The 19,368-nt window shown below is 42.2% G+C and overlaps 1 protein-coding gene across 1 annotated transcript; it reads right to left on the bottom strand.

Moving 5' to 3' along the window:
• Nucleotides 1-17,227: 17,227 nt before the first annotated feature.
• On the bottom strand, nt 17,228-19,095 carry LOC107778493 (GDSL esterase/lipase At2g23540-like). Its single transcript, XM_016598765.2, has 5 exons — nt 18,748-19,095; nt 18,483-18,613; nt 18,088-18,336; nt 17,743-17,998; nt 17,228-17,660 (listed from the first exon to the last, which is right to left on the bottom strand). Exons 1-5 carry the CDS (start codon nt 19,013-19,015, stop codon nt 17,437-17,439), a joined length of 1,128 nt encoding a protein of 375 aa, XP_016454251.1. The 5' UTR covers nt 19,016-19,095; the 3' UTR covers nt 17,228-17,436.
• Nucleotides 19,096-19,368: the final 273 nt, after the last annotated feature.

Genomic DNA, 19,368 nt, shown 5'->3' with positions numbered 1-19,368 from the left:
GGATTCAGATATTCTCAAGACAGCTTTCAGAACCCGATATGGCCATTATGAGTTTATGGTGATGTCTTTTGGGCTAACCAATGCCCCATCAGCGTTCATGCATCTGATGTACAGTGTATTCCAGCCCTATTTGGACTCATTCGTCATTGTATTCATTGACGACATCCTGGTGTACTCTCGTAGCCAGGAAGAGCACTCTCGGCATTTGAGGGCTGTATTGCAGAGATTGAAGGAGGAGAAGCTTTATACAAAGTTCTCTAAATGTGAGTTTTGGCTCAGTTCAGTAGCATTCTTGGGGCACGTGGTGTCCAGTGAGGATATTCAGGTGGATCCGAAGAAGATAGAGACAGTGCAGAGTTGGCCCAGATCGTCCTCAGCTACGGAGACTAAGAGCTTTCTTGGTTTGGCGGATTACTACCGTCGCTTTGTGGAAGGATTTTCATCTATTGCATCGCCCTTGACCAAATTGACCCAAAAGGGTGCTCCATTTAGGTGGTCGGATAAATGTGAAGAGAGCTTTCAGAAGCTCAAGACTGCTTTGACAACAACTCCAGTGTTAGTTTTGCCATCAGCTTCAGGTTCTTACACCGTGTATTCTGATGCCTCGAGGATAGGCATTGGTTGTGTTTTGATGCAGGAGGGTAGGGTGATTGCCTATGCCTCGCGCCAGTTGAAGACCCATGAGAAGAACTATCCTATCCATGATCTTGAGTTAGCAGCCATTGTTCACGCCTTGAAGATTTGGCGTCATTATTTGTATGGGGTTCATTGTGAGATCTATACTGATCACTGGAGTCTGCCGTATCTGTTAAAGCAGAAGGATCTTAATTTGCGTCAGCGGAGATGGTTGGAGCTTCTTAAGGACTATGATATCACTATCTTGTACCATCCGGGGAAGGCCAATGTGGTGGCCAATGCTTTGAGTCATCGGGCAGAGAGTTTGGGGAGTTTAGCTTATCTTCCAGCAACAGAGAGACCTTTGGCATTAGATGTTCAGACCTTGGCAAGCCAGCTTATCAGATTGGATATTTCGGAGCCTAGTCGGGTATTGGCTTGTGTGGTCTCCAGGTCTTCTCTTTATGACCGTATCAGGGGCGTCAGTATGATGACCCTCACTTGCTCGTTCTTCAGGACAGGGTTTGGAGAGGTGATGCTAGGGATGTGACTATTGGTGATGACGGGGTGCTGAGAATGCGGGGCTGGATATGTGTGCCTAATGTAGATGGGCTTCGAGAGCTGATTCTTGAAGAGGCCCACAGCTCGCGGTATTCCATCCATCCGGGTGCCGCGAAGATGTACCAGGATTTGAGGCAGCACTATTGGTGGAGGCGGATGAAGAAGGATATAGTTGGGTTTGTGGCTCGGTGTCTAAACTGTCAGCAGGTTAAGTATGAGCATCAGAGACCAGGTGGCTTGCTTCAGAGGTTAGAGATCCCAGAGTGGAAGTGGGAGCGGATCACTATGGACTTTGTAGGTTGGCTCCCACGGACTTCGAGGAAGTTCGACGCTATTTGGGTTATTGTGGATCGGCTGACCAAGTCCGCGCACTTCATTCCAATTGGTACTACTTACTCTTCAGAGCGGTTGGCTGAAATTTACATCCGAGAGATCGTTCGCCTGCATGGTTTCCCAGTTTCCATTATTTCAGATAGGGGTACTCAGTTCACATCGCAGTTTTGGAGGGCCGTGCAGCGAAAGTTGGGTACTCAGGTTGAGTTAAGCACATCTTTTCACCCTCAAACGGACGGGCAGTCCGAGCGCACTATTCAGATATTGGAGGACATGTTACGTGCTTGTGTCATTGATTTTGGGGGTTGATGGGACCAGTTTCTGCCACTCGCGGAGTTTGCATATAACAACAGTTATCAGTCGAGTATTCAGATGCTCCGTACGAGGCTTTGTATGGGAGGAGGTGTAGATCTCCGGTTAGATGGTTTGAGCCGGTGAGGATAGGCTCTTAGGTACAGACTTGGTCCAGGACGCATTAGATAAGGTGAAGTTGATTCAGGAGCGGCTTCGCATGGCGCAGTCTAGGCAGAAGAGCTACGCGGATAGGAAGGTCCGTGATGTGTCTTTTACGGTTGGGGAGAAGGTTTTGCTGAATGTATCACCCATGAAGGGTGTTATGAGGTTTGGGAAAAGGGGCAAGTTGAGCCCCTGGTTCATTGGGCCTTTTGAGGTGCTTCAGAGGATAGGAGAGGTGGCTTATAAGCTTGCCTTGCCTCCCAGCTTGTCGAGTGTGCATCCAGTATTTCATGTTTCCATGCTCCGGAAGTATATTGGAGATCCGTCCCATGTTTTGGATTTCAGCACGGTTCAGTTAGAGGGTGATATGACTTATAATGTGGAGCCGGTGGCTATTTTGGATCGGCAGGTTTGAAGGTTCAGGTTAAAGGATATAGCTTTAGTGAAGGTGCAATGGAGAGGTCAGCTTGTGGATGAGGCCACTTAGGAGGACCCGTTCGAGGACGAACGGATGTTTAAGAGGGGGAGGATGTAACGACCCGGCCGGTCGTTTCGAGAGTTATAACCTTGTTTTCCCCATTCTTACTTCCTTTTGTGTTATTCAGATATATTATGTTATATCGGGTTAGTTGGTTCGAGTCCGGAAGGAACTCGGGGTGAAATGAGACACTTAGTCTCATAATTAAAAATTTTACGTTAGAAAAGTGGACCGGATATGGACCTATATGTAAATGACCTCGGATTTGAATTTTGATGATTCCAATAGCTCCGTATGGTGATTTTGGGCTTAGGAGCGTGTCCGGAATATTATTTGGAAGTCCGTAGAGGAATTAGGCTTGAAATGCCGAAAGTTTTATTTTTGAGAAGTTTGACCGGGGGGTTGACTTTTTGATATCGGGGTCGGAATCTGATTCTAAAAATTGGAATACCTCTGTTATATCATTTAGGACTTGTGTGCAAAATTTGAGGTCAATCGGACGTGATTTGATAGGTTCCAGAGTTGTTTGTAGAAATTAGAAATTTCAAAGTTCATTAGGCTTAAATTGGGGTATAATTTATGGTTTTAGCATTGTTTGAGGTGATTTGAGGATTTGACTAAGTTCGTATGATGTTTTAGGACTTGTTGTTATATTTGGTTGAGGTCCCGAGGGCCTCGGATGAGTTTCGGATGGGTAACAGATCAAAATTTAAACTAGAACAACTGCTGCAATTTCCTTCTGTTGTATATTGCTTCTGCCCATAAATCGAAGCCCAGATCGAGCACAGAGTCGAGGGCCACGATCGAAGGCACGATCAAGCTCAGGGCCGAGGGCAACGATCGAAGCCCAGATCGAGCACAGATTCGAGGGCCACGATCGAAGCCCAGATCGAGCACATAGTCGAGGACCACGATCGAAGGCACGATCGAGCTCCGGATCGAGAACCAGGATCGAGGGGCAGGAACGAGGACCAGGATCGAGGACCTCGATCGAAGGCCAAGATCGAGGGCCAAGATCGAGGTAGAACCAAGGATGTCTGGGCAGAATTATAAAAACAGGGACTTCGTCCCATTTGCCATTTTTGACAAATTGGAGCTTGGGAAGAGGCAATTTTTTATATATTTTCAAGGAAAACTTGGGGTAAGTCCCTTGTGATCATTTCTACTCTATAATATTGAATTATCATCGAGTAATCCGACTAGATTACATGATTTTGAGGCGTAAATCAGAGATTGAAACTTAGAAATTTTGAAATTAGATTTATAGATTTGAGGGTCGAGTTGAGGTCGGATTTTGGTAAAATTGGTATGGGTAGACTCGTGGTTGAATGGGCTTTCGGATTTTATAACTTTTGTCGGGTTCTGAGACGTGGGCCCCACAGGCAAAATTTGAGCCAATTTCGGGTTTTGGTCTAATTTTGAAGCTTTTCTTGTGGAATTCATTCTATTAGCGTATATTGATGGTATTATACTGATTGTGAATAGATTTGGAGCATTTGGAGGCCGAGTCCAGAGGCAAGAGCATTGCGGGGTAGAGATTTGACCGGTTTGAGGTAAGTAACGATTGTAAATCTAGTCCTGAGGGTATGAAACCCTGGATTTTTGTATCATTCTACTATTTTTAGTAACGCACATGCTAGGTGATGGGCGTGTGGGCGTGCACAGTTGGGGATTTGTGACTTGGTCCGCCCCATAGCGACTGTAAAGTTTCATACTTTGTTGAAACCATTGATACTTATATGATTTAGAAAGATTTTATGTAAATTGGGCTGAATGCCATGTTTGGGCCTTGCGCCAATGATGTTTGGATCCTTAGGGGTTGTTGCATATCATCCTCTCACTGTTTTTGATTGAAAAATCTATACTCAGTCATGTTTATACTTGTTTACTGTATAACTCAGTTTTATGACTCTATTTTGATGTATATAAATGTTTTAGGCCAAATGCCCTGTTTTACTGAAATGCCCGAGTGGCTTGATTTGTGAGAATGAGTGTGGATCGGGGCTGTCCGCCTGCAGCATACTTGTGATTGAGTGAGGCCGAGGGCCTGATTGGTGAGGATGAGTGTGGATCGGGGCTGCCTGCCTGCAACATACTTTATTATTATCGCACGTGAGTTGTCCGTGCAGATTATAGCGCTTGGGCTGAAGGAGCTCCTCCGGAGTCTGTACACACCCCCAGTGAGCGCAGGTACCTACTGAGTGCGAGTGCCGAGTGACTGGGAGGCAAGAGTGATTGTGAGGTATGCCCGAGTGGCAAGAGTGATTGTGAGGTATGCCCGAGTGGCACGAGAGACTGTGAGGTCTGCCCAAGTGGCTGTTTATGATTTCATCATTTTTGCTCACCTTTGCATTGAGCCTTTGTTTGAAAAACTAATGGAAAATAAAAATGATTTTTATTGGAACTGGGTTTAAACGAGATGTTTGATTCAAATCCTGATTTTTAAGAGCATGTGGTATTTTACTGAGATTTTCTGATATGAACATTATATGCTTTATTGCTCGTCACTACTGCTCAGTCTTTATTTATTGTTGTTACTTACTGAGTTAGCGTACTCACGTTACTCCCTGCACCTTGTGTGCAGATCCAGGTGTGGCTGGACACGGTAACGGTTATTGAGTGTTCTGGTTGCAGATTTTCTTGGAGATAGCAAGGTAGTTGTTTGGCGATCGCAGCCCCTGCTCTTCCCCCTCTTATATTCCTCTAGTAGTATTTAGCTATTTTTCCAGGCTGAGTTAGCCTTGATATTGTTAGACAGATTATAGTAGGTGCTCATGACTAGTGACACCCCGATGTCGGGCTTTTCTTTTCCGCACTTCTATTTTTCTTTGATTTGAACTCTTTAAATGGAGGTTTTTATGTTAAATAACCTTGAAATTATCTTTGAAATGAAAATATCGTTTTGTTTTGGAAATGAGTCGGCTTTCCTAGTTCCACGATAGGCGCCATCACGACAGGGGGTTAGTTTTGGGTCGTGACAGTTGGATAGTCCGGCTGAGGTACCATCACTCACTTGGACTCAATTTTCAGATATGTTCTTGAGGGAGTATATTCCTCAGAGTCTTAGAGATGCATGGCGTGCAGAGTTTGAGCAATTGCGCCAGGGTTCTATGACCGTGTCAGAATATACTGTGCGATTCAGTGATTTGGCTAGGCACGCACCAGCCTTGGTTGCTATCGTTCGAGAGCGGGTTCGTCGATTTATCGAGGGCTCCACACTAGTATCAGATTCAGTATGACCCGAGAACTGGAGATGGACATCACATACCAACAAATGGCGTCAACTACTAGGATATTGGAGGGTATGCGGACTCAAGAGAGAGAAGAGAGGGAGATTAAGAGACCCCGAGATTCTGGCACTTATAATAATTCTCGTGCCCCAGTTGCAGCCCGTCATGGTACAGGTTATGTGAGCCATCCTATTCATTTAGCACTTCCAACTTCCAGTAGTATTCCGGCTACTCCTAGACCTCAGGTTCCATATTATGCACCGCCAGTATCTTCTGGACCTCCTGAACTAGGTGCTTTCAGCGGGCAGTCTAGTCGATCAGGCCCGAGCCAATCCCATCAGCCACGTCCTCCGAGGGCTTATTTTGAGTATGGTGACACTCGTTATATCATGAGAGATTGCCCCAGACTTAGGAGGGGTGCACCTCCACAGATTTCTCAGGCCCCACCTATTCCATAAGGCCCTCAGGCTTCTCAGGCTATGATCATTGCACCAGTTGCTACTCCACCTGCACAACCAGCTAAAGGTGGAGGCCAGGCCAGATATTATGCCTTTTCTTCTAGGACAGAGGCTGTTGCATCTGATTCTGTTATCACGGGTATTATTTCGGTCTGTCATAGAGATGCATCGGTCTTATTTGATCCAGGCTCCACTTATTCTTATGTGTCATCTTATTTATCCCTGTATTTAGGAATATCTCGTGATTCTTTGAGTTCTTCTATTTATATATCTATACCCGTGGGTGAATCTATTATTGTTGACTGCGTGTACTGGTCGTGTTTGATTATTAGCAATGGTTTTGAGACCAGAGTTGATTTATTATTGCTCAGTATGGTGGATTTCAAAATTATTTTGGGCATTGACTGGTTCTCACCCTATCACGCTATCCTTGATTGTTACACCAATACGGTAGCGTTGGCTATGCTAGGTCTACCGCGGCTAGAGTGGAGAGGTACCTTGCATCATGTTCCTAGCAAAGTTGTTTCATTTCTTAAATCTCAACAAAAGGTTGAGAAGGGGTGTGATACGTATCTGGCCTATGTGAGAAATGTTTGTGTTGATACTCCTACCGTGGAGTCAGTTCCTGTAGTAAGGGATTTTCCTAATGTATTTCCAGCAGATCTTCCGAGTATGCCACTCGATAGGGATATTGACTTTGGCATTGATTTGTTACCGGGCACTCAACCAATCTTTATTCCACCATATCGTATGGCCCCAGCAGAGTTGAAAGAATTAAAAGAACAGTTACAGGAGTTGCTTGATAAGGGCTTCATTTGGCCCAGTGTATCGTCTTGAGGTGCTCCTGTCTTATTTGTAAAGAAGAAGGATAGTTCTATGAGTATATGTATTGATTACCATCAGTTGAACAAAGTTACAATGAAGAGCAGGTATCCATTGCCACGTATTGATGACCTATTTGATCAACTTCAGGGTGCCAGGGTATTCTCTAAAATTGACTTGCGTTCAAGCTATCATCACTTGAAGATTTGGGAACCTGATATACCGAAGACTGATTTTAGGACTCGGTATGGTCATTATGAGTTCCTTGTAATGTCATTTGGCCTAACCAATGCCCCAGCAACATTTATGCACTTAATGAATAGTGTATTTAAGCCATATCTTGATTCTTTCATCATTGTGTTTATTGACGATATTCCGTTATATTTCCGGAGTTGGGAAGATGATGAGTAGCACCTGAGGACTGTGTTTCAGACTTTGAGAAAAAAGAAATTATATGCAAAATTTTCAAAGTTTGAATTCTGGCCTGATTCAGTGGGATTTTTGGGTCATATAGTTTCGTGCAAAGGGATTAAGGTAGATCCGAAGAAGATTGAAGCAGTGCAGAGTTGGCCCAGACCATCATCAGCTACTAAGATCCGGAGTTTTCTTGGTTTGGCGGGGTATTATTGCCGATTTGTAGATGGTTTCTCTTCTATTGCTGCACCTTTTACCAAATTGACCCAGAAGGGTGCTCCGTTCAAGTGGACCGGGGAATGTGAGGAGAGCTTCCAAAAGCTCAAGACAACTTTGACTACAGCCCCAGTATTGGTATTACCTACAGGTTCAGGGTCTTATACTGTGTATTGTGATGCATCGCGTATTGGTCTCGGCACAGTGTTGATATAAGACGGTAGGGTGATTGCATACGTGTCCAGACAGTTAAAGGTACACGAGAAGAATTATCTGGTCCACGACCTTGAGTTAGCAGCTATTGTTCATGCCTTGAACATTTGGCGGCATTATTTGTACGGTGTCCATTATGAGGTCTACACCGATCACCGGAGTCTACAACATCTGTTTAAACAGAAGGATCTTAATTTGCGGCAGCGAAGATGGTTGGAGTTGCTTAAGGATTATGATATCACCATTCTCTATCATCCCAGGAAGGCCAATGTAGTGGCCGGTGCCTTGAGTCGTAAGGCGGAGAGTTTGGGCAGCTTTGCATATTTACCGGTAGCACAGAGACCTTTAGCCTTGGATGTTCAGGCCTTGGCCAACCAGTTTCTTAGATTGGATATTTTCGAGCTGAGCCGAGTTTTGGCTTGTGTGGTTTCTCAGTCTTCTCTTTATGATAGTATCAGGGAGCGTCAGTATGATGACCTACATTTGCTTGTCCTTAAGGATACAGTTCAGCATGGTGGTGCCAAGAAGTCACTATTGGAGATGACGGTGTATTACGGATGCAGGCGGGCTATGTGTACCCAATGTAGATGGCTTGCATGAGTTAATTCTCCAGGAGGCTCATAGTTTGCGGTACTCCATTTATCTGGGTGCCGCAAAGATATATCAGGACTTGAGACAACACTATTGGTGGAGGCGGATGAAGAAAGATATAGTGGAATATGTAGCTTGGTGCCTAAATTGCCAGCAGGTGAAGTATGAGCATCAATGACCGGGTGGATTGCTTCAGAAGTTAGAGATTCCAGAATGGAAAAGGGAGCGGATCACTATGGATTTCGTTGTTGGGCTCCCACGGACTCAGAGGAAGTTCGATGCAGTTTGAGTGATTGTGGATAGGTTGACCAAGTCAACCCATTTCATTCATGTAGTTATGACTTACTCTTCGGAATAGCTGGCTCAGGTTTATATTCGCGAGATTGTTAGACTTTATGGCGCACCGGTATCTATCATCTCTGACCGGGGTATGTAGTTTACATCACGGTTCTGGAGGGCTGTACAGCAAGGGTTGGGTACTCATGTGGAGTTGGGTACAACATTTCACTCTCGGACGGACGGACAGTCCGAGCACATTATCCAGATACTGGAGGATATGCTTCGTGCGTGTGTGATATATTTTGGGGGTGTTTGGGATAAGTTCTTGCCACTTGTGGAGTTTGCTTACAACAACAGCTACTAATCGAGCATTCAGAAGGCTCCGTATGAGGCCTTGTATGGTAGGCAGTGTCGGTCTCCAGTGGGTTGGTTCGAACCGGGCGAGGCTAGGATATTGGGTACAGACTTGGTTCAGGATGCCTTGAAAAAAGTTAAATTGATTCAGGATCGACTTCGTACAGCCCAATCTAGACATAAGATTTATGCGGATCGGAAGGTTCATGATGTTGCATTCATGGTTGGTGAGCGCGTCTTGCTCCGAGGTTTGCCTATGAAGGGTGTTATGAGGCTCGGGAAGAAGGGCAAGTTGAGCCCTAGGTATATTGGGCCTTTTGAGATTCCTGAGAGAGTTAGAGAGGTGGCTTACAGACTTGCACTACCACCTAGCCTCTCTGTAGTTCATCCAGTGTTCTATGTTTTCATGCTTCGGAAGTATCACGGTGATCCGTCTCATGTGTTAGACTTCAGTTCAGTTCAGTTGGACAAGGATCTATCCTATGTTGAGGAACCAGTGGCTATTTTGGACTGGCAGGTTTGAAAGCTGATGTCAAAGAACATTGCTTATGTGAAGGTTCAGTGGAGGGGTCATCCGGTCGAGGAGGCGACTTGGGAGATCGAGCAGGATATGCGCAACCATTATCCTCATCTTTTCACCACTTCAGGTATGTCTCTATGCTCTTTCGAGGAAGAACGATTATTTTAAGAGGGGGAGGATGTAACGACCCGGCCAGTCATGTTAAAAGTTATAGCCCCATTCCTCTATTTACTGCTCATTTTGTGCTTTATCACAGTTATGTGACTTGCTGGGGTAGTCGGTTCAGGTCCGGTGAGGTTTTGGAGTAAATTGGAACACTTAGTTCCAAGGTTTAAAGCTTAAGTTCAAATAGCGACCGGATGTCGACTTATGTGTAAACGGCGCCGGAATAGAATTCTGATGATTCCAACAGCTCTGTATGGTAATTTTGGACTTAGGAGCGTGTCCGGAATTTTATTTCGAAGTCTGTAGTTAAATTAGGCTTGAAATGGCTAAAATAGGAATTTAAGTTTGGAGGTTTGACCGGGGAGTTGACTTTTTGATATCGGGATCGGAATCCCATTTCGAATATTTTCATAGCTTTGTTACGTATTTATGACTTGTGTGCAAAATTTGAGGTCAATCGGACTTGATTTGATAGGTTTCGACATCGAATGTAGAAGTTGGAAATTCTTAAGTTCCTTAAGCTTAAATTGGGGTTTGATTTGTGGTTTTAGCGTCATTTTATGTGATTTGAGGTTTCAAATAAGTTTGTATGACGTTTTAGGACTTGTTGGTGTATTTGGTTGAGGTCCCGAGGGCCTCGGGTGAGTTTCAGATGGTTAACAAATCAAAAGTTGGACTTAAACAGCTGCTGCAAGTTTTATGCTAGAAAATCGGGGTCAGAAATTGAAGCCATGATCGAGCCCATGGTCGAGGTCCAGGATCGAGGGCCATGATTGAAGCCATGATCGAGGGCCAGGATCGAAGCCATGATCGAGGCAGGATCGAGGGCAGCTTAGACAGAACCTTAAGTTATAAAGCAGGGGACTTCGTCCCATTTTTCATTTTTGACAAATTGGATCTTGGGGAGAGGTAATTTTTGGGAGATTTTCAGAGAAAACATCGGGATAAGTGTTCTTAACTCAATTTTGGTTATATTACCCGAATCCATGGTTGTTTTTATCATTTAATTGGTGAATTAAGTTGGAAAAGTTTGAAAACTCTCTTGGATAAATTTGAGGATTTGAGGGTCGGATTGTTATCGAAATTTAGTAATTTTGGTATGGTTAGACTCGTGGTAGAATGGACGTTTATATTTCTTAACTTTCGCGGATTCCGAGACGTGGGCCCCACGGGCAAGTTTTGAGTTAATTTCGGATTTTTATTGAAAAATATAATATTTTCTTATGAAATTGATTCCTATAATTTTTGTTGATTGTATCGAATTATTTTGGCTAGATTTGAGCCATTCAATGTTAGATAATCGAGGAAAAGGCCTACTAGTGGATTAAATTTGAGCAAGTCGAAGTAAGTGACTTATCTAACTTTGGGGGGGGGGGAGGGGAATTACCTATAGGATTGGTATTGATGTGATAATTGTAATGTATTGAAAGTCGTGTACACGAGGTGACGAGTGTGTACATGGGCTAAATGTGGAAAACTCTGGTTTTTAAATTGTGTATATCACTGTCACACATTAATTAAATTATTTTATCCGATTATATTCATCATCATTGATCTATTTTATATTCCTAAATTTGCCTGACATTTTTCCTACTAATTGTTTTTACCTGTTTAGTTGAAACTTTGCTTTCTTTTATTTTGTACATTATTTGAAGGTTGAATTTCCTTAAATTAACTATTATTAAAAATGAAATATTTTACATTTAATAATTGGATGTTAAGTCAAGATGTTAAATTTGTGGAAATAGTATTTCTGCTGAATATTTTGTGAAGATTTTTGTATTCATTGTGATTGAGACGTGAGCTCCGTATTGTTGAAATAATGAATACTATTATTTTGCTGAATTATTTGTGAAGACTTTTGTATTTACTTTGATTGAGTCGTGAGCTCCTTATTGTGAAAAATTATTCTGATTTTGATTTATTTTGACAAGTTGAAATATTTGGGCACTTGAGGTACAAATTATGATAAATTGTGATATTGATACGCATGTGGTGGTATAAGGTGAGGGTGTTGAAACGCATGCGGTGAGATAAAGGTGGCTTGATACGCGTGTCTAGTAGGGGAACTACTAGAAGTCAGGCGGTGTGATAAGGATAGCTAAAACGCAGGATGCTATTTCAGGAAAAAAAATTTCTTTAAAATTAAATGTGAAGGCTCCCATGGTGATATAAGGAAATGAAATATTGTGAATTTATTTATGATTTGGGACAACGAGGCGGTATCTCGGGAGTGCCCTTGTTAATAATTCTTTATGGTTGCATTTTCCTTTGATTATTGTCATGATTTTTTTTAAGTTGTAAATTTCTGTTTTCCTGTCGCAAGGTATTACTTGCTCATATTCTGTGAAATTTGATGGTGGCATACTACTTACTTGATTCATTTCCATTGTCATTTATTATTATTATTATTATATTGTTAAACATGTCACCATGTTTTTTATTATTCCAGTAGGGTCTGACCTGACCTCGTCACTACTCTACCGAGGTTAGACTTGGCACTTGTTGGGTACCGCTGTGGTTTACTCATACTACTCTTCTGCACATCTTTTTGTGCAGATCTAGGTACATCTTATCAGACCATACATCAGTAAACTAGTTGTACGAGGAGACTTCGAGGTATATCTACCAGCGTCCGCAGACTCCGGATTCCCCTTCTATCTTATTATGTTGTCTTCCTTATTTGCTTTAGACTCCGATGTATAGAGACATAGAGAAAATATTCTTAGAAGCTTGTGACTTATTTCTACCGGGTTTTGGGAGTTATAATTATGTGAGTTTGAAAATTTATTTATTTCATATTTCTATTGTTATTCCGTATTGATAGGCTTACCTAGTCTTAGAGACTAGGTGCCATCACGACATCCTACGGAGGAAAATTTGGTGTCGTGACACGTTTTGTCCCAAAATGGATTTTTCGGCAAGTTTATTAACGAGGCAATGGTAAAACGTGTTAACTTAGATTTGAAGGTTGGTCTAAAATCGGAGTCAATGATCGTTCACTTCATATCAATAGTATCCAAGCCCTCTGAAGCTCGGCCTCGAATACTGGGGGCCATTACCCTCGGATTAAGGTTTTTAGCAAGGATAAAAGAAAACTCTTATATGCTAGAAGCTAAGGCTTGGTGGTTAGGATTCACTGTAAGGGCCAAACGGTCGTATGAACCGTGCTCACATAGTCCACTCTAGCCATGATACAAGTTTTCCTAGGTTAGGCATTTGTGGCTTCCAATCTCCATCCCATAAGTCTTGACACATATTTCATACATAAAAAATCACCATCCTAAGAGCCTATGGGCTACCCTTGCTCGGGGAATATCGAGCCCAAGGGATACTCCTACTCGGAGATAGTCGCTAGAAGAAAGTTCGGACAACCCGGGTACCAAATCCCCGAGGCAACAAACCTATTAGGTGGTGCCCAAATACAAAAGGGTACGACCACCCTAAAAATGGCTCGGAGATGTCTGAAGCTCGTAATAAAAAAGTAAGGCCTTTATAATAACTCGAAACCTACTAAAAGGTTACCTTGGGCAAAAATATCGTCTAAAATCACTTAATCATCTTGAAAACACTTCTGGTCACACCGAGTTTTTAAAGCCTCGAGCAAACAAAGTTGCATCAAGGTCGGGCTCCGTTCGGACCTTTGAAAAACAAACTCCCCATAAATATATTTGATTCTATGCTAAGGAATTAAAAACATTACATGAATAGAAATTATGAAAAAATGGTGGAAAAGTAAAGACATAATATTGCCAACAAAGGAAAATTTCATATATATTCTTAAATATATTTACAAAGGCCCAATAAAAATGGCCTCAAAATAAACCAAAAAAAATATACATGAGACAAAAACTAAAAAAGTACTAAGGCATCTACGCTTGTTCTTCAACGGGGACCGACTCGTCGCCTGAACCGTTAGAGCCCTCGGAACCCTCAGAGTCTTCGGCACCTTCAGGATTGTAGAGCTTCTTTGCCTCGGCCTCGAGCCTTTTTGCTTCCTCGATCTCAGCCGACATGTCGAAACCTAGGGTGTGGAACTCTTTAAGGGTCTCTCTCCGAGATAGCTGCTTCACATATTTAGCCTTTGTCTTTAGGCGGGTCTCGGCTGCCTCTACATCGGCCTTGCATTGGGCCACTATTTCTTCAGCATCGGTAGAAGTTGTGTCTAATTTGGACTTCAAAACTTAAGTGGAATTCACAAGGGGTGTAAAAATGTTGATGTCTTACCCGGTTCAGCGTCTGCTGCGCCTCGTTGAAAAGACTTGACGCGCCCACCTCGTTCATCTTTGCCTGGTACTCTGCGGTCACCAGGCATCGGAGGTAGCTAGATACGTCCATTGGAGCGAATAGAACCCAAGCGTCCTTTGGGACCGTAAGAATAATTGTTCTCTTGCGGCTGGGGTCCACACTCGATGCGAAAAACTGCGTCACCAGTTTTGGGCTCCAACATGGCTCACCAGCTCCCTAGGGCACGTCCTTATTCGATATTTCCAAGTCACCCAGCCCGGAAAAATCTTCCAAAGTGGACATGTCCATTTCATCGAAGAAGGAGTGGAGAGGGTCGTCTGCACCCTGAACTCCTTCGCTTGACCTTTCCTTATGCACTTGGGCCTATTCAAGCATGGACTCGGTATAGGGGCATCTCGATGATATCGATCACACTGGTCGCCTCCTTCAGAACAGGAACAGTTTCTTGAGAGGTCAAAGCATCCGTCTCCACTTTGGCCTCTTAAATCAGAAGAGGATCGACCTCGTGGCCCCTTCCCTTGGTCGTCGTATGTTCCCCGACAGAGGCTGATCCATGGGCGACGAAGATGTCATCTTTTTCGGGCTCATCCTTGAGCTGGTGAAGGAAGTCAGGATCCGCTACCCTGGACTTAGTATTCTCCTTAGGCTTACGATCCCGGGAAGTCATCCTCTTTTTTATCCGCTACCCCAAGGACTTTCTTTTCCTTTTCTTCTCCCCCATGGCAGCCCCGGACTGTCCCGAAATAGAGGGATCAACAGATAAGGACTCATCCTCGTCCCCATACTAAATTTAATGGTCTTAGGCAAACCTTCGAAGGAAAGGGAAAATAGTCAGCATTATGTAAGTTTGAGGCGTAGTAATAACTATTAAGGGGAGAGCCTTACCATAAGAACGGGCCTCCTATCTACCCTTCGAAAGTTTGCTCCAGGCGCGCTCATAGTAGGACATCTGCTTACAGATTCCTTCGATCCACTCCTTGAGCCGGGGGACCGCATTGGGAACCCCGGTAACAGCAGCATGACCATAAATACTGGCGATGAGAAACAAAATAAAGTAAAATAGGACACTTAAGGAAATACTACACTTACAAGATGCATTCCACTTCTCGGGTAATGTAAGGAACTCGGGAGGGATCAGATCTTCAGTTTTTACCCAAACAAAATTCCCTTGCCAACCTCAAGCTCGATCCTCATTGATTCTAGAAAAGGGAACCTTGCTGGCTCGGCGAACAAGCTTGATTAGTCCCCCTCAAAATATTCAGGGACTGTGCACATGGATCAGGTGGTCGAGGGTGAATCGAGGAGATTCGGTGTTGTTCACAAAATGACGTAGGAGGATCACGATCCTCCAAAAGGGCGGGTGGATTTGCCTGAAGCACACCTCGTACCTAATATAAAAGGCCAGGACTACTGGGTCTACTAGTCCCAGCGTGAAGGGGTAAGTGTAAACACTTAAATACCCCTCCATGTAGGTAGTAATATCATCCATGGGCTCGGGGAAAACCACGTCCTTGCCTTCCCATTTACAGTCCTCTCGTACTTTGTGAAGGGTATATTTAGTAATGGAGCAAATGTATCTCCATGCTCCTTCACCCCAGTCTTGTTTGGTGGAGGCCTTCTCCACCTTGAAGTCATCCCCGATTGAACAGCCCCTGGGTATAAAGATTTTCATGGGCGGCTCTGGGGCCGCCTCGGGAGTAGTCACCTCGGCTTCTGTAGCCCGGTAGGAAGATAAAGGTGCAGCCTGCTAAGGAACTACTTTGGAAGTTTTTGCCATCATGATTTGGAAAGTATGAATATTTGAAGAAAAGAGTATGAAGTTTGAAGAAAAGAGTATGAAGGTTTGAAGGAAGATAAAGACCTGGGTTAAAAATCTAAGAACAAATATGAAGATTTGAAGATCAAAGATAAAGATATGAAGATTTGAGAAAGTTTAGAGTTGCTAGAAGATTCGAAGGTAAAAGCTAGGATCGGAAAGTGAAAGAAGTATAAAAGGTAGAGGCTTTTATAAGGGAAAATGTAATCAATACACGACGTTTCACATTCGAAAGCGTCCAGCGAATGATTGACACGTGTTCGAAGTCAGAACGATGTGATTGATGGAACATTTCGGTTTATCCGTTATCTCGGTTGTAACGTACGAAGAAAGGAATCGGGATTCATCTATCGCTTTCCATCGTTTCGACAAACCTATTCTCTGGGAAATGAGGGTACTATCTGTATACGGGTAAAATCGGGGCCAACACACATACTGAATTTTCGGTGGGTTAAACGAAGCAAGACATGACTATATGAGATCGGAATCGAAGCTGGGAACTTCTCGTACCAAGGACCGAACGGAGTGCTCGCCACCGGGCCTTATAAGACAACACTTCCCCGAAACCAGAACGAGCTCCGAGACCTCGGAAAACATGACAACGGTTGCACACGACTAATAGAGAGCCGTGATATCCGTACTCCACTGGATATCACGGCACAGATCTCGCCCGACGTCGGTAGCAGATCAGTAATTGACGAGAAAGGAAGATTTTTACCTTTTTAAGAATTGTACTAGGGATGAAACTCTCTACTATATAAAGGGGAAGCTTTTTATTCAATATGACGTATTGTAACACGCAAACCAAAGTAACACAAATTCATTTTTCTGCTCTCTAGCTATTGAAAAGTTCTTATTTTACTGTTGTTCTTTACACACAAATTAGTTTCGAATTGAGGGTCCGGTCAAGGGCAAAATTACTGTCCAGCTCTAATCCGAGCCCAGCCTTAACATCACAATTTGTTTGATTATTCCTTTGTCTTTAACTCGTTTATCTAACATTCTTGATTATTTGTGTTGAATATATCCACATATCCTTAAAACCGCATATAAATTCAATTTTTATCCGTTTTAAAGATAAACAATGACATATTAAAAGTTCATTTTTAATGCTAAAACTCATTCAACCTATATCCCTTATTCCATCTTTGAATTGTGATGCAACGAATAATCCATGACCATGGGAGCTGAGAAACGAAAAACAAAAGAACTCCTCGTGCTGAGTGTACGAGTTCCTTTTAGGAGTAACGTGTAAAATACACATCGATCTTCCTTGGCCTCATTTTCAGAATTTTAGTGGTGTATTTCGTTGCTAAGAGCTTACGCCAATTCAAATCCTAAGTTGTTAACCTAATAACTACTAATTGCTAGAGGTCAAACCTACTTAATAATAAAATTTCATCTTAGCCGCATTCAGGATTGTCCACAAGTCCAAATACTGCAAATAGAGAATGATAATTAAACCAGGACGGATAATTGGAAGATAGAGAGAACTTGCCGTCATATCTCTTCCACAATATATTTAATTAATTAACGAAACCTCTTACAGTAAAATAATCATGTAAACAAAAGAAACAAGGAATGGCAAATAAGAAAACTAGTAGTCCTTCGACAGAGGCATGTATAATTTGACACAATACAAGACAATTTGTGAAAAATTAAGGAAATTAGAGATCTCGAAGCTGTTTAAGATTCACGGGAGATATATATTTGGGGTCACCCTCCAGCAATTGTTTGGCAATTATAAGATTAGCAGCTTCACTTGGATGATAAGGATCCCAAAATACATGTTTGTCACGATCTGAACACATACTAGACGTTGGTCCACATGGAACTATACCAGCAAATTGCCCTCCATTTCCACAGCAAGCTTTTGTCGCAGTTACAAATCCTAAAACAATTTTTTAATTATTATTATTAATAGATGAAGAAAGTTTAAGTTAAAATAAAAGTCTGCATTAATTAATTCTCACCATATTTGTCATAATTGGTGATAACTTCCATAACAAGATCGTAAACATTTGCATGTACAAAAGTTGCTCCGTCGAGGTTTTTGTTCATTTCAGCGAGCATATCTTTCAATCTAGCATTGTATTGAAGTGCTAGCTTGTTTGCTAATTCCACGCATTCGTTTTCCTTCAACTGGTTAATTGTCTTTTGGTATGGGATGCAACCAATTGGTCCGACGTTCCCAATTATAAATTTTCTTGCATCCAGTTTGTACAATCTCTGCCATACCAAAATTACGTTGATATTTAAAAAATATTTACACTATCAATATATACAAGTTAAGTACGTAATTAAGAAAGTGTTATTACCGTAAGTTGTGCCTTCAAGTGACTGAGAAGATCATCAATGAAGGCATCTGGGGATTCGGTTATTCTTGTACCAATAGAAAGTACAGGAAGAAGGTAATTGTTGAGGAAATCGTTGGACCCAACTGTGATTGAGAAAATGGATTTTTTCATGATATAATCCCTTGCCTTTGATTCACCCAATAGCTTACTGATTTCTTTTCTAGTAATGTTGAAATAATCAATTTGGATGTCCATTGAAAGCCTGTTTACCTGCACGGTAGTACCAAAGAATAAGATGTAACCCACGTGAATTGTTATTGTGGAACTATATTTAATATTTATCCTAATTTCGCTTACTACATTTTGTTTAATAAATATAAGGGCTAAAATGCATATAAAAGGTTTTGATCACTTACAAATATTCTTCCAGTGCCATTCATAATTCCACCACCTCCTGATGCATAATTAACTCCGTATAAAATAGCTCTTCCTGTGCAATTTGGAGCAAGATATGGTGTGGCATAATGGGGTTGGCCCAGTCCCTCTCCTAATTAAGAAGAATACATTTGAATAATCATTACAAAAAACATCATTCGATTTGTATTAAAAGTAGAAAAAATTAAATAAAGAACGTCACTGCACTAAAAAGAACAATATTGAGAAAATTGTAATTCGTCTTACCAACAATGTCTCCTATGGTTCTTCCATTGGTATAGCGACCAGTAGGGTTCCCTCCAGAAGCTTTAAAATCTATGCCATTAGGTGGAATATTAGCCTTTGATAAGGTTTGTAAATAGTTATTATTTCCTGCATCTACTAAAGAATCTCCAAAAATATACGAAGCTCCAAATCCCAAATCATCATCAATATCAGCAGAAGTCGCGAAAGCGATAAGATTAATGAGCAAAAGAAGCACGATCAAACCATAGTTATAATTTGTCATGGCCATTGCTTTGAGTTGCTATAAAACAAAATGCTTCAATTTCTATCACAGAAATCAAAGATAGGTATAGCTTGAGAAATTAAATGAATGCAAGGAGGCTATAAGAAGCAATGGCTAGACAACTTGTAAAAGGAATGATCCAAAAGGAGACGTGGGTTGGTATGAAACTCTTGATTTTGAGAAAGAAAGAGGAAATGGTGATGATATATTTTCAAGAATTAGGTGGACTACATATGTGTGCAATATCTCAACGTGCATGGACCTTAGGCAATTACTTTAATTTCAAGTAAGCCAGTCCTCCACGTGAAGTCAAATACTGGTAATAAACTTAGGTGTGTGTTTAATTAAGCTAAGGCGGA

Source organism: Nicotiana tabacum, chromosome 17 (genome assembly GCF_000715075.1).
Source record: "Nicotiana tabacum cultivar K326 chromosome 17, ASM71507v2, whole genome shotgun sequence".
NCBI classification, from domain to species: domain Eukaryota; kingdom Viridiplantae; phylum Streptophyta; class Magnoliopsida; order Solanales; family Solanaceae; genus Nicotiana; species Nicotiana tabacum.
This window is presented reverse-complemented; position numbering and strand designations above follow the sequence as displayed.